This window comes from Anopheles merus, chromosome 2R (genome assembly GCF_017562075.2).
Source record: "Anopheles merus strain MAF chromosome 2R, AmerM5.1, whole genome shotgun sequence".
NCBI lineage: Eukaryota > Metazoa > Arthropoda > Insecta > Diptera > Culicidae > Anopheles > Anopheles merus.
The window spans coordinates 59,540,413-59,566,708 of record NC_054082.1 but is presented as its reverse complement, the minus strand read 5'-3'; the positions used below and the strand labels follow the sequence as shown (position 1 = coordinate 59,566,708).

Here is a 26,296-nt window from a genome sequence, read left to right as displayed (position 1 = left end):
CATAACAAAAGCAGTTTCACTCCCAGCCGTAATGCTTTTAACTAGCATATATTCATTGACAAAATATTTAGTATCCAAAATGTAGTACGATGACGATTCTATGGCGATCTATTCAAAACATCCAAATATTGCTGCAGGATTTCTTGTACTTGAACCTTAATTTTACAATGCGTGAGGGATAAAAAATCTTCAATTGAATAAACATTATGATTGTTTGCATGAGCATTTTGGAATATGTACACACATTACGTTGTTTAGGCTTAGGTATATATATACCACATATATACCATATTATACCATATTATATATACTCCATACCTTATTATATATATATATAATATATATATATATATATATATATATATATATATATATATATATATATATATATATATATATATATATATATATATATATATATATATATATATATATATATATATATATATATATATATATATATATATATACAGACTTATGTTGTTATATGCATATTACGATTTTTTTCCCCAAAAATGAGTAAATTAAAATTATTTTTTTCTCTTCGTCCTTTGCTACACAAGTACATTTGCTGACTAGAATGCAGTTATGTTAAATGGCCTTTTAAAATCAACTTTTAGTTCCACCATTTATCAAATCATTGCAGTAGTTTTAATGAATTCAAATTTTTAGTTTGATAAAAAAATATTATAGGTGACAAAATATAGGCTGTATATTAGCCACATTCATCATGAGTTACGACAGAATTATAGATTTGTGGTAATGTTACTTATACATGAATGTTATATGTTTTAAATTGTTTTTTTTCGGAGCGTAAAACAGCTTTACATTATCAAGTAATTCCTCTATTCCACTTACACTTCCACTTTAATACATTTGTACAAGACTAAAGCATACACGTATTAAAGCACTGGGTACATGGATTTTGCATAAGTCGTATGACTTGAAGAATTGCATATCTTTTTTAGTACAGCAAACGTATCAATGAAAAATACCGTTTGAATTGTACTCTAGTAGTCAGTACTAGATTTATTTATTAGTTTTGTTTTCCAATTCAATACGTGAATTTTGCTTTGTAAGCTCACATGATATCAGGTGCAATATTTTGTTATGGTTTTGTATATTTAAGCTAGTGACTTCAACAATATCACCAAGTGTGGTTATGCGATTACACTTATGTATTTTATGATCACTGCAAAATCGCTTTTTTATAGATCCGCTTGACAAGTACAATGTAACCCAACAAGGTTAGCAGTGGTTCATATGGTACTGAAATTTAAAAAAAAATGATCGAGCAATGAGCAGAAATGTACAAAATTAAACTAAATTTGCAATGATGATTATAACTACACATTAATGACGTAAACGTATTAAAATGTTATTATGAATGGAGATTCTATTTAATTGCAATAAAGTCATATGTTGTTAAGTATGTTTGTAGCCCGTTTTAAAACAAAAAGCATTAAACAATTATTACAAATTAGTTCAACTAAAACTATTACACTATGGCACCTAAAAATAAAAACATTTAAAATGGAACATAACCCTGAACGAACGACTTGTGATTGAATCATTCAGTACCTAAAAATGAGTGAACATGACCATAGTTTTGCAATGATATGAGGCAGATTTTGCGTTGATTCAATATCGTCATCTTATCTTAAAATATCGTCATTTTTATGCATAAGACTCACTCAAATGTTCAAAAAACTGCTCTAAGTTAGAATTTTTTATAACGGCAATACTTGATGGACTAGACAGCGGAGATTTTGCAACGTTTCTGTACTGTTGTTGAAATGTTGCTAATATTTCGCGAATCTTTGCAATGATCTCCTGCACTCAGGCGTTTGATTCCTGAAATACAAAAAAAAAAAAGTTTAGTGAATGCCATAAATACTTGATTTTTTAAGTTAGCGGTTAAACTGCAATAAATAATAAGCATACATTAAAGGTAAACCTTCATCATACCTTTAGATTATCGAAGTAATGCATAATTTGTTCATAATCCATATCTAGATCATCTAATCCTAGACTCTCTGCCGGTCCTAGTTCGCTGTCTGGGGTTGTAGAAAACATAGGATTCCCCACCACTGTTTGTTTTTTTTTAGTTTTCCTCGATGATGCCATCTCAAAAGCAGCACAAGATGAGTCTGTAGCTTCCCTTTTATAATTATCATCTCTAAAAGATTGATCTAATATGAGTCTAAAACCACCATCATCATCTGATGATCCCGACATAGTTTTTTGACAGCACTCCCCCTTATTGTGTATTGGATTGAATTCGGTACTCAGATCAAGAGCAGATTGATCTAACGTATGTTTTACATGTTGCTGATTTAGACCTCGATGAATTTGATCATAAGTTTCATCGGATAATACTGACGGCTTAGGACGATCAAAGGGCTGATGGTGTTTTTTCGATTGAGTAATAGTGTCAAATTTAAACGCAGTTTTTTGGGCATTTGGTTGTTCTACTAAGCGTTCAGCCATATGTAAATCTTTTGAAGTTTGATGTTGTTGGTGATTTCTTTCGTCTTTTTGGTAATAACTGGAATTTGAAGTGGGTACTATAGAAAACCCCATATTTTCAAACGAATGCGGTGATCTATTTGATCTTCTAGCTACAATGTTTTGAGTTGGTTCGTTTTGTTTGGCTTGAGAAGAATTCCCATTGCTAAACAGAGCTACATTGATTTGATGCTGTGTGTGGTTTATGTTTCGTTTTTGCATTCCAGAAGCATTGTGTATCTGTATTCCACAACTAGGAGCAATGTTAGAGGAAATATTATCCACACTATTTAATGGAATGCTGCTGCTGTTTCTTGGGGCACGATGATGATAACGCTTTGTAGCCTTTAACTGAGCAGCAGTATCAATTGGCAGTTGCTGAATAATTATACCAATAAAAGATAACAAAAACGACGAACGATTGTATTTTAATAACGAATCATATAGGCAAATGCATCAGATCTAAATATATCGTTTTTTTCTTAAGGAAATAACATCTAAAAAACACGGATTAGACAATCCTATTCAATAAAACAAAAAGTAACATATTCTGTACCTTGTTGGAACACTGAGCCGTTACTCCTATATTGCGATGTGGTGGAACTGGTGGTCGGTACTCAATATGGTCTACAACTGTTGTTGCAAAACTAGGCTGTGGAAGTGATGGTGCATCTTCACTAAAATGAAAATGTTAAAGCATAATTAACACTGTTTCTATCAGTAAACTCTTGCAATTTACCTTATGGTAGGGTTATGACGAACACGCTTTTTATAGGTACCAGAATCTATTAATGCAACAGGTGTTTCGCTTACTGCGTTTACTGCACGATTTTGGAATGGCACAGATGAAGGCAACTGAATATGATTAGGGTTATCGAAACTATTTATTTGCGAAACATGTTCGATCACCTCATCGTACTTTGAGTTCATCGGATTGCTAATAATATGCATTCGTGAATCTATTTTTGGGGAGAAGTTTTTAAGATGAATCAACATTTTATTACCACCATATTTCATAGCATATTTACCATTATATTGGGGAGCTCTCTCTGCAATACTATCAGTATTTGAACGATCTACAGTTGCCCGACCTAACCAAACCCAATCATGTGCATTAGTTGCACAAGATTCGTTGCCTTTGCCAATATCAAACACACTTGAATGTCCCATGCCATCGCGGGCACTAGCTTCACCATTAGAATCTATCAGAACTGGTCGATATTTCGATGCATATACTACACATGACATCACAAATATGGCAATCGCCAAACAAAAGGCACTCAATACAACATACATGCCAATTTCGAGCGTAGATGCATCACCATGCACCAAACTTTTGTTTGACGAAAATACTCCGACCATTCCACTGTTGCCACTAATAATGCCACCACCTCCAGTGCCGCGGAGATGTTGTCTGGTAGAATGCACAACAGGCGCAGAATCGTGAGCATTGCTATCTTTCAGTGGGATCCCAATAAGTATATCTTCTAGATCACTCAATTCTTTTCCTGATTTAGTTCGGTCTCTTCCGATAGCGCCGTCATTTTGAACTGCATCTGATTTTATATTCTTATCCGAACTACTAAAATCAACGTGTACGGATGCAAGAGCGCTAATCAACGGACCAACAGATATTTTCATTCCCTAGGACGAATTAAAAAAAATTACAATTGTTTCAACAATTTGTCATTTATAATTGCATACCTGCTTAGAAACTGGCACATTTTTACGTAAACGACATTCTTCTGAAAGAAGTAAAGTAACACGTAATAACTCTCCGTTACCCTCTCCGACTGCAATCACTCGTGGGTGATGGGATGCAAGCATAGGCGCAAATGCTACTACCTCGGTATCAAGACTCTCGACCAGCAGGAAATAATCATCAACTGATATATCCCTGTAATATGAACAAATATTTAATGCAATCTTTCCTCAATGTTTCGTCTAATCAAGCATAACTGTTGCTAATATAATATAAAAGCACCATACAGTTTACCAAACAGGCAGGTCAATATATATCACTAACCTCAGCGGGGTCCTTGAACCATCAGAAAATTCTAATTCAATATCTAATAGTCCTTCTTGATATTGTGCAGTCAATTTACGCGTCACTGTAGTTTCTGCTATATAACCATTATCGATTGAACCATCGCCCGATATTGACAATTGCAAGCCGGAAACAACTTTAACCATTAAACGTGTAATGGTCACTTTGTCACTGCCAACTCGCACTTCTCTGGCCCCAATGACCCTCCCATTTATAGGAGATAGCACCTATAAGATATAAGATTTGTAAGAGAAACAATATCAGAAAGAACAAACACATGCCCTACCTGAACATCAGTGCGACCCATCGCACGGCCTTGAAGTGTGCGCCCTCTTAATGTGGCAATTTTTGGGTCTGCTACACGTAGCAGGGGTTGTACCAGATCTGTTACTCGAAGGCCAGTTCGGCGAGATATTAAATAACTAACACGCCCTGAATCTTGATCCACCGCTACGAATCTCGCAAATACTTCCACTGGACTTTGCTGATATCTTGCTCGACAAACACTGCGTTCGGAAGAAATACCATTTATAAAATCATCGGCATGATGGGCCCAAACGCCACCATTGCTATATGCTCGTTTTTTACGACGATTGGGTTTAGAGTGCACTCTGCAAGGAGTGTAAATGTTAGTTACAAAATTCATTAAACATTTGTAATGTCTTAATATCGGATTTTTTAAGTTGCTTACGTGCTATGATCGTCTGGAATTTTCCATCCTTTGATCTGGGATAAACGAAAGTCTGCGACAGATACCTCTAAAGGAAATTCGGGCATCCACACTGTAAATCTAGCCAATCCGGCATATGTACCATATTTCACCAATATTGAGGCATTAGATGAACCTCTGACTTCTGAACCATCAACATATACTGAACTACACGAGGAAGATACCTACGAAAAGAATAAATTATTGTTCATTATTCAGTTTATTCAGCTTTTTTATAAAAACAAAGTATGTGCCTATTACCTTCATAACACTTTCATCTTCTGTCTGACATGAAGTTTGTAATGTAACATCTGCCATCTTTCCGGCCTGTGATACTATAAATACTTTCATGGCCTGCGACACTTGTCTTCCGGTGAGAACAGCCGTGTTCATAAGCTCCCAATTCTATTATACAGGAATGAAATTTCGATTAACAAAAATGATTCCTTATTTTGTATATTGAACAATAACATACCTTTGCTATTGGTAAAACGGCTTGGATATCGTCTTTAAGTATTTCAAGTTTTGCTACAATCTTTTTTCGACCTTCTTCTTGGAATACGGTACTAGTTTGTGAAGAAGATTCAGTCGTAAAATCCGTCTTCAGTTTTGGCCCATCATTCACATAACTAACAGACCATATGATTCGCCCACCATCCCAATATTCCTTCGTATCATTTGAAACTTCAAGTAACCATGAAAATACTTCTAATACACTAAAATCACGAATCAATAGAAATGTTATATTATTAAAAATGATTATGTATAATGTTGATCATAATTTCCTAATGTTCTTACGCTTCATTAGAAGAAACATCCTTTGTTCGACTTCCACCAGTTGGACTATCTGGATCCTGGTCTTTGCGAAAAGCAGTAACACGAGCCACAGTGTGTTTCGTGTTTTCCTTTTCTACCGAGACGTTCCACTCATCTGACGACGCTACAGCCCCTAAAATACGCATACCTGCTTTGACACGCGCCCTATAATATTAAAACAAAATCAATGAAAGGTTTATCCTACGGTTGTTTTAAATAATATGGCATGCTAAATATAGTCATTATCCGATATACGCTATCGTACGGGACCGACAGCAATAGCGTATCTCTGGTTTTCGCGTATAGCGAATTCCAATAAAAAAAAGTGTTTATACTACCGGTTCAGAGGTCAAAAAATATCGAAACTGGATTTTGAATTGAATATTTTAATTGAAAAACAGGTATCTTTTCGAAAAATTTTATGCAACATGATTTTTTAACATAAATAAGTTTCGCATAAATAAATACATAAATAAATAAATTCGCGTACTGCGAATTCGTGTATATCGAGTATCGCGCACTGCGGATAATTGCTGTATTATTAATTTTCAATACACATTTGTTTATTTTATTTATTTATTTATTTATTAAAACAGACGGACCTATTGGTCTAATCGTTTATATAATAATTTACACATACATACATTACACATCACGAAACCGCAATCTTTCCTTGTACGCTGACGTGGACAAACAAAAATCGAATAATTCTAATGCATCATTGAATTCCGATGACATGCGAAGCCATGAATTCCTGACCATGGTTATTACGCGTGCAGGGGGTGCGCAGATGGAAATTAGATCGCAGTGTTCGGGAGGGAGCGAATACGTTGACTCGAATTAAGAGTGCGGGGGAGTCGATCTCGCCGTTGAGAAGCCGGAATATAAAAACGCACTGCGCATTTCGACGCCGTTTGCTGAGTGTTTCGAGTCTGAGAAGCAGGCACCGCTGATGGTAGGAAGGCCTAGTATGGTGAGATTGACAAGGAAGGAGCCGGATCGCGTACCTTGTAATTTTCCTTTGCAAGGCTTCAAGTCGATTTATATCACCAACAGTAAGCGGGCACCAAACCGGAGAGCAGTACTCCAGACAAGATCGTACAACGGAACAGTGGATCGATTTGATGTACACGGGATCGATGAATTCACTACAGGTACGTATTATAACATTAAGCAGTTGGTTTCCCTTCGCAATAACTCTGTCGATATGAGGACGAAATAAAAGTTTTTCATCTAGTAACACTCCCAGGTCGCGAATACATGACGTTCGAACAAGATGCGAGTCTCTCATCGAGTAATTAATGTGATAGGGCTTCGGGCTCTGCTGAAAGAAATGCACTGGCATTTATCCACACATACTTCTAGTCCGTTTCTGATGCACCAACTATCGAGATCATCAAGGACTATCTGGAGGCGTTGACAGTAACTAGCGTTTTTCACAGGAAGAAATATTTTCACATCGTCGGCGTACATGAGGTGTAGGCTCGCGCGTAGCACAAACGATAGATCGTTGATGTAAATGAGAAAAAAGTAATGGGCCCAGATTACTTCCTTGAGGGAATCCGGACGAACTGGAAAAGGTGTGAGAGCGATGGGGTCCGATACTTATGTGATATGAGCGACTAGTTAAGTATGAGCGAAGCCAGGTAATATGGTTGTCAGCGAAACCGAGTTTTTTAGGCTTTAAAAGCAGAATAACATGCGATATGCTATCGAATGCGGCCTTAAAGTCGATATATGTTATGGAGCATCAACTTGGATGCCACGATCCAAGTTGTCGAAACAAAAACCGACAAATTCGACAAGATTAGTTGTGGAAGACCTCTTTGGTAAAAAACCGTGCTGACTCGGGCTCAAATAGTTGTGTACCGCAGTGAGTAGCGGTTTGTACAGAAGTAGTTCAAACGCCTTAGCACATGCGCAGAGAGAGACTATGCCACGATAATTACTAGCTTCAAGACGGCTGCCCTTCTTATGAATCGGAAACATTCGAGCGTGTTTCCATGACGCCGGGTAGATTCCTCGCGCTAATGAAGCATTAAATATTTTCGATAAGATGGGTGCAACTGAGTGGCGGCAGTGTTTTAAGATGTACGCTGGAATGCTATCAGGCCCAGATGAAGTTGTCGGTTTTAAATTATTGAGTGCATGAACTACGGTGACTTCATCAATCGACGGTAAAATAAAATCAATCACATCGGAAGGCGTATTGATCGTGGCTTCAGCAAGTATGTTTTGGTCATCGACTGGAACAGTGAATGCATCAGCGAAGCGGTTGGCAAACGTGTCGCAAAATCGGACGTATTAGTACTAGTTACTCCATTGCAGCTCAGGGATGAAGGAATACCACTTATGTTGCGTCGTTTGTTCCAGAAGATCCAGAACCGCGTCGTTTTCGTAAAAAGTTGTCTTTCAGTGCGGCGTATGTAGGAGCGGTAGAGCACACGATTTTGTCGCCGATAATTATTCAATGCATCAAAAAATATTCTCCTATGCAATGCTGATCTAGTTCTGTGGTAATCATCGTAAGCTTTAGATTTTACTTTCTTTAGCCGTCGAAGGGATGCGATTGACCAATCGGGACCAGGTTTAGGATGGGCAACAGGAACGCAGGAATTTATCGCTGAGCGCATAAACGCGCTAAAGGATTCCGTAGCTTCGTCGATCGTCGTAAAATTGGAACAGTCGAAATCAAGGTCAAACGACGCTATTAGAGAGTTCATACGTTCCACATCCGTTTTGAAAAAAAATCGACTGCTGCGGGACTGGTTGTTTGCGCTACGGGAGAATTGCGTGGGAAAACGAATCACCATATCCAATGAAGGATGATGACTGTCTTCACTAAGAAGTGGATTGCAACAGCGTGAAACGTATGGAAAGAAATTCCCTAGGGACAGTGTACCGTTCGCAGGGTTCTGAAGGGCGATAATCGAGTCGCACAAAAAATTTACTGCGGCTGAGTTTGCAAAAACTAGATCCAAATGGCTTCCAAATTGATTAACAGTGCCATTCAATTGAAATAAACCATTGCTATTCATCCCATCAATGAAGTCTGTATTGGATATACATGAGTTGCATATCGGTGCATAGTTCGAAAAAGTGAAACACGGAGAGCATGTGTGCAAACGTATTTGTAAAGGCCAGGGGACATTGTCCGTACTCGCTAGTGTAATTTTTGTGAACGTGTACACCACCTAGCGGAGGTGGATGGAAGCTAAAGACTGGTATGATTTATCTATCAAAAAACGTTTCGGGTCGAGGAGACTATAATGTTACACAATGATGGATAGAGATTTGAAGATGCGGATAAATGTTGCCCGCGCTTTGTATGAATGACAATTTGTCCTACAACAACACTTAACGGTCTAATTTGTTGCAATTTATGGACGTTGATCAATATTTTAAAGTCTGATCGAAAATTGATGGGATACCACGTATGAATAATTTTGACACATGGATTATACCGACCTCTAGCTTGTGCTGTTTGCCACCAGATACGTTAGTGGAAATAAAAATTACACTAGCGAGTACGGATAATGTCCCGCGGCCTTAACATTAATTACGCTATCATATTATGATGTCTCTATTGAACCGTTCGTTCGGAGCCGACTCCGGAGCCTTGGGTGCGGAGCCGACTCCGGAGCCGTTGGTGCGCTCCGAAACGCCCATCACTAGCGCGTACGGACAATGTACCCCGGCCTTAATGGTAATCTGAATTTTCACTAGCGCATCTGGCGGCGGCGGCTAACCGAATCATTTTGATAAAATATATGATATTTTTTATATGATGAAAATATGATATTTTTCAAAGTTTTTTTTTTGCTGAAAATGGACTACAAAAACTTGTGTGTGTGTGTGTGTGTGTGTGTGTGTGTGTGTGTGTGTGTGTGTGTGTGTGTGTGTGTGTGTGTTTGCTTCTTGAGAAAGGGCTTGTGCATTAGCATTTCATCCTCCTGCTGCACGATGAGCCAAAGTTCGCGAGAAAGATTTGACGACGACGCGAAACACTAGGCACTAAACGACACTTTTTCCGCCACGCACTCACGCGTTTACTAACACATACACTTACGACGAATTTTAATATTGCCGAGATGCTGGTCTTGCTTCCATTTTTGGTGCAGCTTGGTCAGGATCAGACGCATTGTTGTTGCCGCTGCCTCCCATGAGTCGGTGTGCTGCAGACTTGTACCAGATTAGAACGGCCGACCTCTACCCTGCAACTCGCGTTCAACTACAGGCGTTCCTCGGCGAATCGAGAGCAGTGGAACATAACGTGATCCACCATCTCATATTCATCCTTGCACGCAGGGCACCGAGATAAAGGGGCGCGAATGAACCTGTGCAGATAGCTTCTAATGGCTGTTTTCTAATGTTCTAATGGCTGGCCGGAAGGAACCTGGGTGACAAAGTAGTCCACATCACCATGTTTCCTTTCTAGCAATGCTGCAACGTCGGGGATCAGCAAGTAGGTCCATCTTCCGTTCAACGAGCTACTCCACTCGTTCTGCCATTGCCGCATCGATACTTACCTTGAGGCTTTCTTTGCAGTCTCGGTGAAAGATCCCCCCGCACGCAATTTCCGGAAGTTCTTCGAGTCCTCCTCGAGGGTGATGCAGATGCATCATGCTCGCAATAACGCATACCGCTTTGTACGAAATGGTACGGTACGCGCTAGTAACACGCATGGCCAACTTCCTGTGCACCTTATTCACGGTGTTCTGGTGCAGCTTCTCCTTTAGTATATGCGCCCAAACCGGCGCTCCGTACCTCAACACAGAGATGGCGCAATTATCATGAAGGCGCCTAATGCTGCTACTCGGTCCGCCAATGTTTGGGGTGAATGCCGCTAGTGCATTTACTGATTTCATGGCCTCTTTGCAAGCTTCCTCGAGGTGGCTCTTAAATTTCAGTCGGTCATCAATGACTACCCCAAGATACTTCAGCGATCTGGTAGACTCGACTTGTATAGTTCCTGCCATTATCGATGCTTTTTGGTGCACCTTGTGACTGCTGATGACGATGAACTCAGTCTTTGCATGCACAATCTCTAGCTTTGCATCCCGCATCCACCGGTCAATCCGACCGACTGCATCGGTGGCGAGCATCTCTACCTCGTCAATAGACACAGCTGAGACGGTGAGAGCGATCTCGTCTGCAAAACCAGTGATTTCGATTGATTTTTTCCGGAAACCAGATTGACGATCAGACAGACCGTGTGGTCCCTCAGTGTATTTTTTTAAACGGTCCAAAAGCACCATCTCTTGCACTTTGGCCAGGTTATCCACAAGTCCCAAGGGCCTCAAAGCTGACGGGTGGCCTGGCGGTTTACCTGGCTTCGGTATCAAGACTAATTTCTGTCTTTTCCACATTGACGGAAACTGGCCGGTAGTCAAGGTGTTCATTAGAACGTTTTTGAACACATCAGGGTATGCCAACATAGCCGCCTTGATCGCCTTATTGGGGATGCCATCAATCCCAGGAGCTTTGTCACATTTTGAACGATTAGCCAGGTTAATAATTTCCTGTCTCGTTGAAGGCACAGGGTCAGTCTCTGGCGTGTTGATCGTAGGACTAAGGTTCGGTGGTGCATGTGTTGGAAACCGGGTTTCAATAATGCTCTTCAGCTTTACAGGACACTGTTCTACAGGTTCCGAAGACTTTACCTTGTTCATGAGTGTATTGAAGGCAAGTCCCCAGGGCTTCCGAGCGATTTCGTCGCATAGCTTGAGTAAGTGTTGTCTTTTCATGGCTTTAATCGCTCTTTTAAGCTCTGACCTAGCCGCAATGTATACGATCCTGAGTTGCTGTTTGACTTCAGGGCATCTTGTTCGCTGCATTTTGCGCCGTGCTGCTACGCATTCAGCCCGTTGTCTTTTAATCGACGCGTTCCGCCAGTACACAGGTGGTCGTCGTCCGTTAGGAGGTTTTCTTCTTAGCATAGCGCCATCACAGGCTTTGGTAAGGGCTATCACGATTTGAAAGGCGCCCTCCTCCAAAGAAATCCTCATTGAAGGATTCGGGTTTCCAGCCTTTACCACCAACTCGGGACCCATACACTGATGATGATGTTAGCCTATGCCCTTGGTTGACGGGGTATCTGACAACATTATGGTCGCTGAGAGTGAGTGCATCACTAACTCGCCAGTTTAATCTCTCCAAGAGGGTGGGACTGCAGAACGTAATATCAATGATTGATGTCCTCTCGTTTCTGTTGAACGTGGGGGTTCTGCTGGTGTTTCCCAGCGCTACTCCCAGCCGGGCGAAGCTTTCGAGAAGAGCATCACCTCTTCTATTAGTTCGCTTGCTCCCCTATTCAACAGCCCAGGCATTGAAATCACCGGCAATTACAAGTGGTCTATGCCCATCCAGCTCTGCTACGAGGTTGTCTAACATAACATGGAACCTCTCTAGCTCCCAGTTTGGGGGAGCATAACAGCTGCAGAAAAACACTCCATTTACTTCAGCTATGCAGAAACCCTCAAAGGTGTTAAGGCCGGGCTACATTGATCGTACTCCGTAGTGTAATTTTAATTTTCACTAGCGCATCTGGCGGCGGCTGGTGGAAGCTGATTTTAGTCATCAAGGGAACGGTCGCACCGGATCTCAAAATTAAGTAGTTTTTTCATCGTTTTTTTATGCGAAAATGGCTGAAATACTTGCACAATATGTTTATCTATCAATTACAAAGCTTTTCCAGTCCAGTTAAAGTAAAAAACATGGAAAAATAACATATTTTCTGGAGCGGCTCCAAATTGTTTGGCAAAATGCTTCGGTCAGCCGCCGCCAGATGCGCTAGTGAAAATCGAAATTACACCAGAGAGTACGATCAATGTAGCCCGGCCTTTAGATACTACCCGTTGTATTGGGTACCTGCCTCTCATTCATATTGCAGCGTTCCCAGTCTTATCTACCACCCAGCTACTAGAGCCCGTTGGAGCGCTGTATGGCTCAGAGACTATGACAATATCTCCTATGTCCTTCACCATCACCTGGCTCAGTAGTGCCTGTGCCTCTTCACAATGATTTAGGTTTATCTGAACTACTTCCATGGTGCTGTATTCTTAGCCGCCGGACAGAATGCTCCGCTAGAGTGATGCGCGTTGGATCCATCTGGACAAAGCACACATCGTGGTGGCTGACGACACGTAGCAGCGAAGTGCCCTTTTTCCCCGCAGCGCAGGCAGCAGTCCCTTCTGTCTGGTCCACAACAGTCCTGAGAAATGTGGTCGGTTTGCCAGCAGCGATAACATCTTCTGCTCGGTATATTTATACGCACCGGGCAGATTGACCAACCGAATTGCACTTTTTCTGCTCCTGTAACCACCGTCACTAGCTTTACTGGGAGTTTCACTAGAGCGGTCTGCATACCAGAAAAGGAAGGCTTCATCGTTACCTCCACTTTATAGCCTTTGAGGCCAGTTATCTGGTTTCTCAGATCCCTCTCTACGTCAGCTGCTTCCGTTTCTTCGTCGATGAAACGAATTTCTATTGTCTCCATTTGTCCCAAAGGCTTTACGTTGCCAGCTTCACCAATAGCTTGTTGAATCTTTCCGGAAAAGCTTTCGCAATCCGTTTGATTACTTTTCTTAAGCTCAAATAGCAAACCTCCATTTTTTGTGCTTCTTATTCGAGCAACTTGTTTGCTGAACGACTGAAACTCAGGGTCAGCTTTAAGCTTACGGAGGATATCTTTGTGCGTCGATACTTCAGTGGTCTCAACTAGGATTGCCTCAGTTTTGGTCGTCGCGGTACGGGTTTAACTGGGCCGTTGTGTTCATCCGCTCTTGTTTGCTTACCCTCCGCCATGGCTCCCATCTTCTTCTTGCATTGGGCCTTTTTGCTGACAACCGTGCCCCATAGCTCACCGTTCTCTGAGTTTTTCCCCCTTCGCTGTACTCTGCATCTGGACGGTTACAAGTGGGAGCATCGTTTTTTGCTCGTTTAGCGTCCTCTGCTTTCTCTGGCGTTCTCACTTTCCTACTTCTCTTCCCAGTCATATGTGTTTCTGGAGGTTCCGATTGGACCTCGCGAAGCGCCTTTTCAGCCCTCTCCGCTCGCAACTTCATAGTCAACCGCTCCCGTTCGATACACGATTACGCCGCGAGGATGCTCACAGACATCTTTTTGATCGGAGACATTCGGATCGGAGTACATTGTTCCGATCCTTCGTAAACGTATGCAACTCCCTTGCTACCATCAGAGCTTCTTGCAGTTTGCTGACACTAACCTCAAAACCCAGTTCCTTGATAGGATGGAAAGTTTCCTGGCACTCCATGCTGGCTGAAGTCTGCTCTTCCAGCGTAACTCCAACGACATCCACCGCCGGTGATACAGAACCCTGCACATTATCATCCGGGGGCGATCTTGGCGTCTTGTTGCTACGACAAAAAAAGGCGCCTATGTCCTTAAGAGCAGACCCTAGCGGACGAGGATGAAGCGATTCGTTTCCTTTCATTACGTCAGGCGAATCCAGATACGCAGCGCATTTAGTTGTTAGCGCAGTTTAGTTGTAGGGTGTATGCGCACCCTAATACGCTAACTGCGCACGGTACGTGTATACGCACCCTAATGCTTCTTCCGCACTCACGCACTAACAGGTTGGCTGATAAGTCCCCGGTCTGACACATAGATGGAGCCGCTAGTATTAAATGCATATTATTTTTATATAGTACCAACCTTCAAATGTGTTCAAATAGTTTGTGAGACAGAGCGTCTTTTGTCAAGCAACTTTTGTCAAGGCCCCATATGAAGAAGAAAAAAGTGTTGTTCCACCAAGACAACGCACCGTGGCACAAGTCATTGAGAACGATGGCAAAAATTCATGAATTGGGCTTCGAATTGCTTCCCCACCCACCGTATTCTCCAGATCTGGTCCCCAGCGACTTTTTCTTGTTCTCAGACCTCAAAAGGATGCTCGCAGGGAAAAATTTTTTCTGCAATGAAGAGGTGGTCGCCGAAACTGAGACCTATTTTGAGGCAAAACCGAAGGAGTACTACCAAAATGGTATCAAAAAATTGGAAGGTCGTTATAATCGTTGTATCGCTCTTGAAGGGAACTATGTTGAATAATAAAAACGAATTTTGACAAAAAAATGTGTTTTTCTTTGTTAGACCGGGAACTTATCAGCCAACCTGTTACGTTAGCTCAAAGGCATTCATGCACTCGATGACCGTAATACACACACTACGCACACAGTATACCGGTGGTGTTTGGATACCACACCAAACGCAACGAACGCAACGATGAGTCACTGAAACTCACAGAACTCACGTTCGAGTCACTCACGCACTCGGTGCTCCTAGTTTCACCAGCACAATTATACTACTCGCTAAGCTCAAGTGTGCGTAGAGCCACCCGCAATACCGAACTATACTTCACGCGCACTATCAGTATTTGAGTGGTACTGTGTGCATCCTAAATGCACGAAGTACTTTTCACGGCAACACCACTACAAACAACCGCACTTCCTTCGAAAACGACCCTGTTCTATAGTGGTGGCTTCACCCGCGTTCCACAAGATTAACACGTTTCGCGCCTCTGCCCTTCAGCAGAAAAAGGCCCGCGGCCAGAACCCGCTACACGCAAGTTTCAAACGAGGAAATCCGTAAATAGCGGAGTAGGCATGTTTAAAGGAATTAATAAAAAAAATCGATGAGTTTTGAATATTGTTTCGAAAGGCAAGCCCAACGAATGCTACATCACGTCATGCATGTCAATACTGCAATCACATCGTATGTAAGCTTCCACACGTGCGAGAAGATATATTCGTTTTTTTTATTACGCTATCATACAATGCAGTGTCTATTGAACCGTTAGTCCGGAGCCGTTGGTCCGGAGCCGTAGATTCGTCGCCGTCTCCGGAACAGTGGGCCCGAAGCCGGTTCCGGAGCCGTTGGAACGGAGCCGTTATTGCAGAACTGTTAGTCCGGAGCAGGCTGAGGAGTCGTGGGTGCGGCGCTGTGGGTGTGGAGCCGTTGGAGCGGAGCCGGCTCCAGAGCCGTTGGTGCGCTCCGAAACGCCCATCAGTAGTAAGCAGTACAACTTCAGCTACCTGATACGCATATATGTTTATCGGACACAACTAATGGCTTCGGTTCGGGAAGCGTCGGACACCGGAACGCAAGGGCGTAGACTTTTTCATGATTTTGTATGACTTCGGCTGTTTTGGACCACAGGTGTAGGCGCTGACATTGGGTCTTCGTTTATCTCGTAGGAGAAAGCGGGGCAAAATGGGCATGTTAAGCAGTTTACTGAATATTATTTTGAATATGCCACAAAATACAAATTATTCTTACATTATTACATGCCTCCACCATTTATCTATGGATTAAAATTGCCACATGGCCTGAACATAAGTTAAACACCCGAAATAAGGTATAAAATAAAAGTTAATGTTTTACGAGAAACTATTTTGACGCGCGGGGCGAAATGGGCACATGGAAACAAAATGTGAAATGTCAAAACAATTGGGCAGTATGGTCCAAAACAACTGGGCTTAGGTATTGGTCTATGTTTTTCGTCTATGCACGTTTCGTGCAATGTATTCTTGTCCTATCTTTCGTTTTGCTGTTCCGGAAAGCCCTTAAAATTCTTCCAAATATATGTTATCAAAATTTAAATAGTTTTTACACGTTTCAATCTACAAAATCTAATCTTTTGAAGCTGTACCTGTTAGCAATATAGTGGGGACAAATATTACACCACAGCTACACCAAGCGCCAAAATGTCAAAAGCATCTACCCATTTCACCCCAAGTGAGGCATTTTTGTATTTTTTGTTTTATTATTCAAAATACGTATTCAATTGCTTTGTCTTGACAAAGCACAAATTCACACAAATTGTTTAGAAATATCATATATTTAAAAATATATCTTGTAAAACTTCCACGCATCCTTGTTATTTTTGTCAAGGATTACATGAATATGTCACTAAATCTTATTTCGCATTTTTATTTGTTATTTGTTAGTAAAGGGTTATGAAATTTACATGGTGGTCATAGAACACTGTAATGAATACATTTTGAGCATTGGAAAGTATCTTTGTAGTGATATAATGCTTAAATTGGGGGTGCCCATTTTGCCCCATATGCCCATTCTGCCCCGCTTTCCCCTACGTATTTTTGTCGCTGAATCTGTTCTTTGCTGTGATTGACGAGAATATTAAAGAGCGTAATAATCGTTTATTTTTTTACTTAACTGGCGTTGCGTTGGACCCATGGTCAATGTTTCCAGTTATCTTGGAGGCATGTACTTGCCTACACTTACTTACTTACTTATCAGGCGCTACAACCGCTTTGCGGTCTTGACCTGCCTCAGGAGTTTCCGAAACCGCCCACGGCTACATGGCCAACATGGGCAGCCCACCGGAGCCTGGCGAGCTTTATACGCTGCAGCACGACAGTAAGGTCGCCGTACATCTCGTATAGCTCGTCATTATAACAGCTCCTCCATTGTCCTTCCACACATACGAAGCCAAGTATCCTTTTGACCAAAATGGTCTCGCTATGGGACAAAATGGTCTTACAGGAAATGTCAAAACACATCAAAACAAAGGGTAAAAATGGACCACAACATTGGACTTTGGGCTTTGGTTTAAGCTCTTGCATCTTGGTAGAATTGTGATAGTAGAGATTCAAGTTTAGTATTTAAGTGTTTTGTTGAAAATTTTTGTACACTGCTGGAATATTTCAATAATTGACATGTTGTCAATATTTTTTCTTGTCGATGTATTATACATACAGCCCAGTTTTATGTATGTAAAGCTAGTATATTGTAGCGACTTTAGCTTAAACCACAGCCTCATCATGTTGATCCTGTCAAAACATACCGTCCATTTTGCCCTAAGCTGGAACGACCATTTTACCCCAAGGGAAACATTTTACAAAATTTAACCTTAAAAACTACATTAAATTAAAATGATTACTTATTTCACGTTAATCATAGAAAAATATCATGTGCCTGGATACACATTCTTTTTTATCTAATTCAATGTTAAATTTTCACGAAATCTTATTTTACAGACGATGAAAATTACATCGTTTTGAGCAAACATTTTATTTGCTACTTTTGTTTTACTTATTTTGAAATCATAGGTTATGAAACGTTCATCGAGGGATTTAAACATTGTATTTGACGTTTTTCAACCATTAGAAGTCATTATAAACGTGTTGTTTAGTGACCATGCAGGTGACCATTTCGCCTTACCTAATGATTTTGCCCCAAGTTCCCCTACAAAGCTACCGGTTTTTTTTCAAAGAGCGGTCATGTACGAAAAGTGAGAAAGTTATAACAAGCGCAAATATTTTTGCTCTTCTCTTAAAAGAGTAAAAGTTTGAATAAAGTGATGAAAACAAATTGATCTAAGCGTGTTAGTGGTTTTGTTAAGCTTTAGATAAAAAAACACACACACAGCGAGAGTGAGCGATCAAATTTTGGCCGTAAGTCATGTATTTTTGTTTCGTAGGCGTCAATTTTTGACAGTGTGCATCAATTTTTGTCTCGTAGGCGTCAATTTTTGACAATGTGCATCAACTTTTATCTCAAAGGTGTCATTTTTTGTTAGTGCGCATCAATTTTTGTCTCAAAGGCACCAACTTTTGTCTCATGGTCACAAAATTTTTGTCTCTTGGTATTTTTTCCTTTATTTTAATATTTTAATAATTGCAGAATGCACAACAAAATAAGAGCGGTTATACAATGCAAAGGAATTAATTCAGGAATTCTATTTAATTCACATAGTTTTACGTCTTATTTATAATAATATCAAAACAATTTAGAGAAGATTAATCTTCGATTATTTCTTCATTTTGGCATTCTGGCAGATAGTTAAATAAATCCCTAAAATAGTTCTCGAAATCCATACGGGATATCATTGTACTGCCATCGATTAAGGAATACAAACTATCTTCATTTTCTGGGTTCCCTCGTTTTGCGATATTCTTCCATTTAGAGAACATATTCCCTATAGGCTTCAAAAATGGCGAATACGGAAGCAGAAACATTATTTTGAACCCTGTATGTGTTTCGACCAGCCCTTTAACCCTTGCAGAATGATGGAACCTAACGTTGTCCAAAATTAATACGCCGGCTGTTATATTTTTTTTCTCTAATTTTTGAAAAAGATCCTTCAAAAAAGCCACGCAAGAGTTGAACGGAAAAGGTTGTGAAGAATAACTGATTATTTCATGTTTGTTGATCGTACAGCAAATTGAAATATTTTTCTATCGGATATAGGGTACTCTTTGCACTGCCGGTCGGCCCACTAAAGCCCTACCGTATCCTAATAGCATAGATACATTAAAGCCCACCTCATCAATGAATATCATATTTAATTCAGAAATTGTCGCTAATTTAACCATAAAGACAAGTGCATAAGATTTCCGAATGCTTAATGTTGAATGTTGAATTTGGAGCTGGTCTCATGGTACAGTCGTCAACTTGTACGACTTAACAACATGCCCGTCATGGGTTCAAGCCCCAAATAGACCGTGGCGCCATAGACTGACTATCCTGCTATGGGGGGAAATCAATAAGTCACTGAAAACCAACTCCACAAGTGGGTTGGCAGGCCTTGACCGGCATCGGTTGTTGAGCCAAAACAAGACAAGAATGTTGAATTACAATTTCGCCTCTCTGGTATTTTTGATGTACGTTTAAAAGAAAAATTGAAATTTTTGATTGACCTCTGAATGGTGGACGTGCTAACAATCACATTGCATGCATTTTCTAGTCTACGTTTAATTTCTTTTAATGACAAACAGCAATCCTCGTCTAACTATTGTCTTATTTTGTTTTGAGCGTCTTCATTCACTTTTGATGTTGATGGATTACCTCGTTTTTGAATTAACACATTCCCTGTTTCCCTATATTTTTAAAGAATTGGATTCATCGTTGTACGCTGTATTCCTAACAATTCTCCTATTTTTTTTTTGTAGTTTTCCGCTATTGTGCAAGGAGCACACTCGCTCTCGATCTGCGTTTGTCGTTAGATGATTTTTTTGACTCATGTTTTGTCGAACATAAAAAACTAATTTTCGAATCCAGGAAGTTTATTTTGTTGAAGTTCTGCAAAAACATTAAAATGTTACTTTACCACGTTTTATGAAGACACAGTAACAGTTTAACTTACGCAATAAACACAAAAGCTAGGGAAGCTTGCAGTGATTTTATAGCTTTATGTATTCTGAAACATCCAAATTTAATTTTTGTATTGTTTTGGAATAATCTGAATTTTGCTTTAATTGCTAGGTCCATAAATGACTGCAGGTTGATCCCGCGTACTTTGACAAATCTGGATTTGACAATTAAGAAACCACATATTTATACAAAGTTGTTTCCCTCATACCAGTCTCCAGAGGTATCCCCGTTCATGATGGCGACCAAAATCAGATACATAAGCCTACCTGTTGTCTATTTATCCACCTTGCTCAAATGACGCTTTCAGATACAGCACACGTAATTCAATTAGGTACATTTGAACTAAATGAATGATTGTTTGACATGAAATGAACTTTGTGGGTTGAAATTTATTTTATGGTAATAATTAGTGCTCTGTACATATTTTATATGTTTTCCCGTATAAAATATATGTGTGTGGATAATTTTGCGTAATCAACATAATTTTCTATGAATGGGTTACGTTTTTGAGCTGCTTATTTGTCTAAAAACATGTATCTTCAATTAAATTTCACTAGGTGTAGCTGTGCGATACGTATATACTGGAGAGTTACTCACTCAAAAGCAACCAGCTGCGTTGATCTACGTAGCTCAAATTTAGTCAAAAATTTTGAACCATTTTCCTTAAAATACCAATACAATATTCATAAACCACAGATTTTTATTGAAATTAAATGAAAGTAAAATTAAACAACCCTAGCTACGCGTCAAATCGGGTAAACTCATGTTAATATATTAAGAAGCAAAATTTCACGAACAAGCGACAAAAATTTGTGACCATGAGACAAAAATTGGTGCCTTCGAGACAAAAATTGATGCGCACTGATAAAAATTGACGCATTCGAGACAAAAATTGATATACACTGTCAAAAATTGACGCCTACGAGACAAAAATTGATGCACACTGTCAAAAATTGGTGACTTCGAGCCAAAATTTGACGGCAACGGCTGTATAATAATAAAAGCAGTTCATGAAATTTACTCATGCTTTACTTCACTGGGGGTCACCCTACTCGGAAATTTTATTGGACCTGGACAGTTCTTTAAAACTCGTATATCGCCTTCACATACGACGACATACAAAGTACAAATGCTTCATTTTCACAACGCTAATGACTTATAAGGATAACTCAAAATTTTAGCACTAATGCTGGCTAGGCCATTTTGTTAAGAAATAAATACTTTTATGTTACAGTCGGCCTCATACAATTCAAGCCATTTTAAAGTGCTTGGTTTCTTGAGATTTTTGCAGAACCATAGCTAGAGAGTACCCTCATCAATGAAATAAAGAAAGTGGTATTCCAATAAATGGTTTCCGAACTTCCCAGAAAGCCTCAAAGTCAGAAAATGGGTGAAAATGTGGGGAGACCGACTTTAGCTCCCAAGAAATCACTACTAAAACACATGCTACATGCCATCTTTGCAAATACCTTCCCAAACAAATAACAATCTGTAACTTACTTTACACATCGTTAAACGAACTATAAAGACTGAATGTTGAAACCTTCTTCCTCAGTGTATAAATATTAATACACCCGTTTTTCTTATCTTATAATCTACAACCTATTTCTGCTACATTCAAATAACTGCCAAAGTTGTTCGCGGGCCGGGTTGAAAGCCTTCGCGGGCCTTAAGCTTTTTATTATTCTTCTTCTTGGCGTAACAACCTACGTGGTCATGCCAGCCTATACAGGCTTTCGAGACGTCTTGGCAATACCACACAGCTGGATATTTTTGCTACTGAGAGACGATCCATGTGAGGCTTGAACTCACGATGGGCATGTTTTATGCGGGATTTGAATCATACATGTTAATAATAATTACCGGAAGATTCTATTTGTCGGTGTTATCTGCCGAGATTCCCGACAGCGCGTGGTACAAACTAGTAATGTGCTGTGTGGAGCGCACCCACGACTACGATTCGACTCCGACTTTTGTTAGTCTGATTCCGACTCGGGCAAAGTGGAACCACTAGATCCACCCGGAGTCGGAGTTGTCCGGAATCGTCCGGAGTCGTCTGGAGTCGCCCAGAGTCGTTCGGAGACGTCCGGAGTCGCCCGGAGTCGTTCGGAGTCGTCTGGAGTCGTTCGGAGTTGGAGTCGTCCGGAGTCGCCCGGTGTCGTCCGGAGTCGCCCGGTGTCGTCCGGAATTTGGAGTCATCCAGAGTCGTCTGGATTCTCTCGGAATCATCCAAAGTCGTTCGGAGTCGTCCGAAGTTGCTCGGAGTTGCCCGGAGTCGGAGTCGGCCGGACTCGTTCGAAATCGAATTGATCGTAGTCACCAGGAGCCGTGTGGTTTAATGTGCTTGTGACTAGACATTTCCTTTCGTTGTGTTTTTTGTCTTTCACTTTGCGCGTGCACTTCCTATGCTAGCCGATCTCGACCGACTCCAGATGACTCCGTCTGTAGACGATTCTGGATGACTCCAGACTACTCCGGACGATTCTGAACGACTCCTAACGACTCCGGACGACTTCAGACGACTTTGGACGACATCAACTCCCGGTGATTCCGAACGACTCCGAACGACTCCGGACGACTTTGAAAGACTCCGGGCGACTCCAACTCTGGGCGATTCCGGACGACTCTGAACGACTCCGGGACTTTTCGGACGATTCCCAATGACTCCGGATATTGCAGCACGGACCTACCTTTCAGAGTCGATTCCGAATTTATCGGAGTCGGACGGAGTCGACTCCGGATTTTTGCCAACTTTACCCATACCCATACTAGTACAAACGCGTGAGCCGGTCTCATAGTACAGTCGTCAACTCGTACGACTTAACAACATGCCCGTCATGGGTTCAAGCCCCAAATGGACCGTGCCGCCATACGTAGGACTGACTATCCTGCTACGAGGGGATCAATAAGTCACTAAAAGCCAAGCCCACAAGTAGTGTAGTGGTACAGGCAGGCCTTGATCGATAACGGTTTTTGATCAAATAAGAAGAAGAAGAAGAAGTAAAACCGCGTAGTGTGGGAACTATCCGACAGCGATCGAGCCGAATATTCCCTATCGCTCAAAGGCTCCCGAATATCGTGGCCAAGGAAATGACCGAAGGTTACTCTTTCGCGGTAGCCAGAGTCAAGCTATTGATTTTTAGCGTCACAATAAAAAAAATAATATAAGAATGCTTACGAAAACGCTTGCTAATTAATATCTAATACTACTACGGGCGAAAGAAAGAGTGCTATTGCTATAGTTTGCAACAACACACCTTCATTCATTAAGATTCATAAATCCCTGGAGATATTTGAATTTTAATGAAATTATGAATCTTTTAGAATTAAGAATCTTTGAAGATTCATGTATTAAAGTTTCATGAATCCTTGGTGCACGCGCCCAAAGCGAACGCCTAAACGTGAGGTCCGAAACAGCTAAAGTCATACAAAATCATGAACAAGTCTGCGCCTTTATGTTCTGGCGCTCACCCGGCCTTTACCGAACTAACCCGAATAGTTGTGTTCGTTAAACATGTATGCGTATCAGGTAGCAGGATTTGTACTGCTTACCTGCCGTATGCCACTGTGATACCAAGCGAGACACATAGACAACGCGTCAAGAGGACATGTGTAGCCTTGAGGAAACTTTTCTGTGTCTCTTTTGCCTTGTTCTTGCCTTTAGATTAGAGGTCTCCAAACTACGGCCCGCGGGCCGCATGCGTCCCTCAAGAACCTTTAATGCGGCCCGTGAGGACTGGGTTAAGGTTAAATTTAATAGCTTTCTTTTCTATCTGATTATTTTTGTTTTACTTCTAAAAGACGAAAACCAAAATTCAACAAAAGAAAGCTGGAGAAATTTGATATATTTCAATAGTATTTTCTCATTAAAACGGGATTTGAACTTCCGCTCATTCTAAAAGTAGCGTCAAAATGGCCCTCAACAAGGTTAATTGTGAAGCAATGCGAGCTGAAAAGTTTGGAGACCCCTGCTTTAGATCATGATGAGTGAAGCATGCATACCTTTCGAGTACGTTCGGGATATAACCCCTGTTCCTCTCTTGTTAATGATGAAAATAGAATCGTATGCAATCGGCTCTGCCTTCGGGCGTGGGCAGGCCCGTGGGCGTCATGTGTACGCGGCCAAACGGTTCGCTCCGACAGTGAACCAGTTGCAGCGCGTGTGAAACGCGCAGCAGAAGAGAGACAGAGAGAGACAGAGAGAGAGAGAGAGAGAGAGAGAGAGAGAGAGAGAGAGAGAGAGATTGCGCGCGAAATTCTAGACAAGCAATTGCTATGTCGACATACAATTATTTTGCTCCAAGCTTTCTACTTTTGTCCCATCGAGTTATGCTGTAATGTTGGGTTTCACCAACCTTTCGTTGAGTTTCATTCATATGAATCCTCAGTGATGATTGATTTGTATCTTGTGTCGTATCTTCAAAGATTCATTATTCTCTAAAAATTCACAAATATTCAAAGATTCATGAACCCTCAAGGATCATGTATTTTTATAGATTCATGAATCTCTAAAAATTCATGAATCTCCAAGTGTTGGGGACTGCACTGCCCCAATAGGGATGAGAAGAAGAAGATAAAGAGTGGAGGCTTGTAGAGGCCTCAATCTCGCGGAAAACTACCGGTGGAAAAGAGCTGAAGCTTGTAGAGGCTTCAGCCTGACGGATGTCCGTTAACGGTTCTTCGTTAACAAACATTGAGAGAGCTCACCGTATATTTTGTATGGAAGCGGGAGAGAACCATGGTACAGTATCGGACAATAAGATAGGGCCTTTTTTTTCAACGCACCAAGCACCCGTTGGGACAGGTTTATGTGTGGTCTGTATTTGTTTGTGTTTGTGTGTGTGTGTGTGTGTGTGTGTGTGTGTGTGTGTGTGTGTGTGTGTGTGTGTGTGTGTGTGTGTGTGTTTGTATGTTTTTATGTGTGTGTATGTTTGAGTGTGTATTTGTGTGTGTGTTTGTATCACAAGTATGTCATTTCGGATCGATTTGTAAGTGGTTTTTTTTGTGTTTTGGGTTAGGTTTTTGTTGTTATTAGCAGGACCACCGCCTTCGCGATCAGTGTTTCTTCGATACATTAACAATCTCACGGTATTCCTCCGCGGTGGTTTTCATAGGACGTTCGGGTGACTTGCGCGTTTGCCACAAAAGTACGCGATCGTTCCATCACGTATTCGATCGTTTTGCGCTTAATGCCAGCAGCCGCCATTCGCTTTATGATATGGCGCTGATAATCGGTACAATGTTGACCTTGACCCATTGTTACAAAAATTGCTTGCTTGGACCGTCAAGAACGCACTGGTTAAAAACTTGGACACGACTGATGCCGTGCACTGCTTGCGTTCTGCTTTTATACGCGATGAATCAAATTGTTGTCGAGCAGCGAAAAAGGCGTATAGATAAAAACTATCAATGAGTAAGCAGGTGAGCGTCTACCCATTCAAGTCGAGAACAGAATACTGCCGCGCTCATGAAACAAAACGCGCATTGCAAATAACACCTGCGCGCTTGCTCAATGCACGCACAAAGTTTCCCATGCACACACGAGGTTCAACGCAGAGATGCACGCAGGTCTTTGAATAGCGTGCACTGGAGAATCATCTGTGAGGGAATGCCGAGACACAGACACAGACACAGACACAGACACAGACACAGACACAGACACAGACACAGACACAGACACAGACACAGGCACACAGACACACACACAGACACACACACACACACACACACACACACACACACACACACACACACACACACACACACACACACACACACACACACACACACACACACACACACACACACACACACACACACACACACACACACACACACACACACACACACACACACACACACACACACAAGCAACGTGGTAAACATCCGCAGATCCCGGTATCGTCAACGTTTTCAAGTATCGTTCCGCAGTCCGCGATTGACTCTTGCAGATTCATCATAGTGTCCCGCGGTCTTGAGTTCTATCGGAAAACCCTGTAAAGAGCAATGGACCCAAATTGCTACCCTGCGGGACACCAGAAGTGTCCAAATTCTTCGGAGCTTATATTTTGTAATCTATA

General features: G+C 41.1%; 1 protein-coding gene across 2 annotated transcripts in view; it reads right to left on the bottom strand.

Moving 5' to 3' along the window:
- Window positions 1-997: 997 nt before the first annotated feature.
- Window positions 998-26,296, bottom strand: part of LOC121591159 (transmembrane protein 132E) — a 55,184-nt gene continuing 29,885 nt past the window's right edge. The window contains exons 3-15 of one of the 2 annotated variants that reach the window (XR_006004519.1): window positions 6,063-6,245; window positions 5,740-5,980; window positions 5,526-5,669; window positions 5,247-5,449; window positions 4,842-5,166; window positions 4,535-4,782; window positions 4,213-4,405; window positions 3,537-4,152; window positions 3,248-3,467; window positions 3,065-3,185; window positions 1,969-2,886; window positions 1,695-1,854; window positions 998-1,269 (exon numbers count right to left, since the gene is read on the bottom strand). Coding sequence is in view for 1 of the 2 variants with exons in the window: in XM_041911581.1 (XP_041767515.1) it covers window positions 1,840-1,854; window positions 1,969-2,886; window positions 3,065-3,185; window positions 3,248-3,467; window positions 3,537-4,152; window positions 4,213-4,405; window positions 4,535-4,782; window positions 4,842-5,166; window positions 5,247-5,449; window positions 5,526-5,669; window positions 5,740-5,980; window positions 6,063-6,245 (3,427 nt within the window). In the remaining variant the exon portion in view is untranslated. Of the gene's footprint in view, window positions 1,855-1,968; window positions 2,887-3,064; window positions 3,186-3,247; window positions 3,468-3,536; window positions 4,153-4,212; window positions 4,406-4,534; window positions 4,783-4,841; window positions 5,167-5,246; window positions 5,450-5,525; window positions 5,670-5,739; window positions 5,981-6,062; window positions 6,246-26,296 lie in introns of both variants that reach the window. The other variant, XM_041911581.1, reaches the window with a different exon arrangement.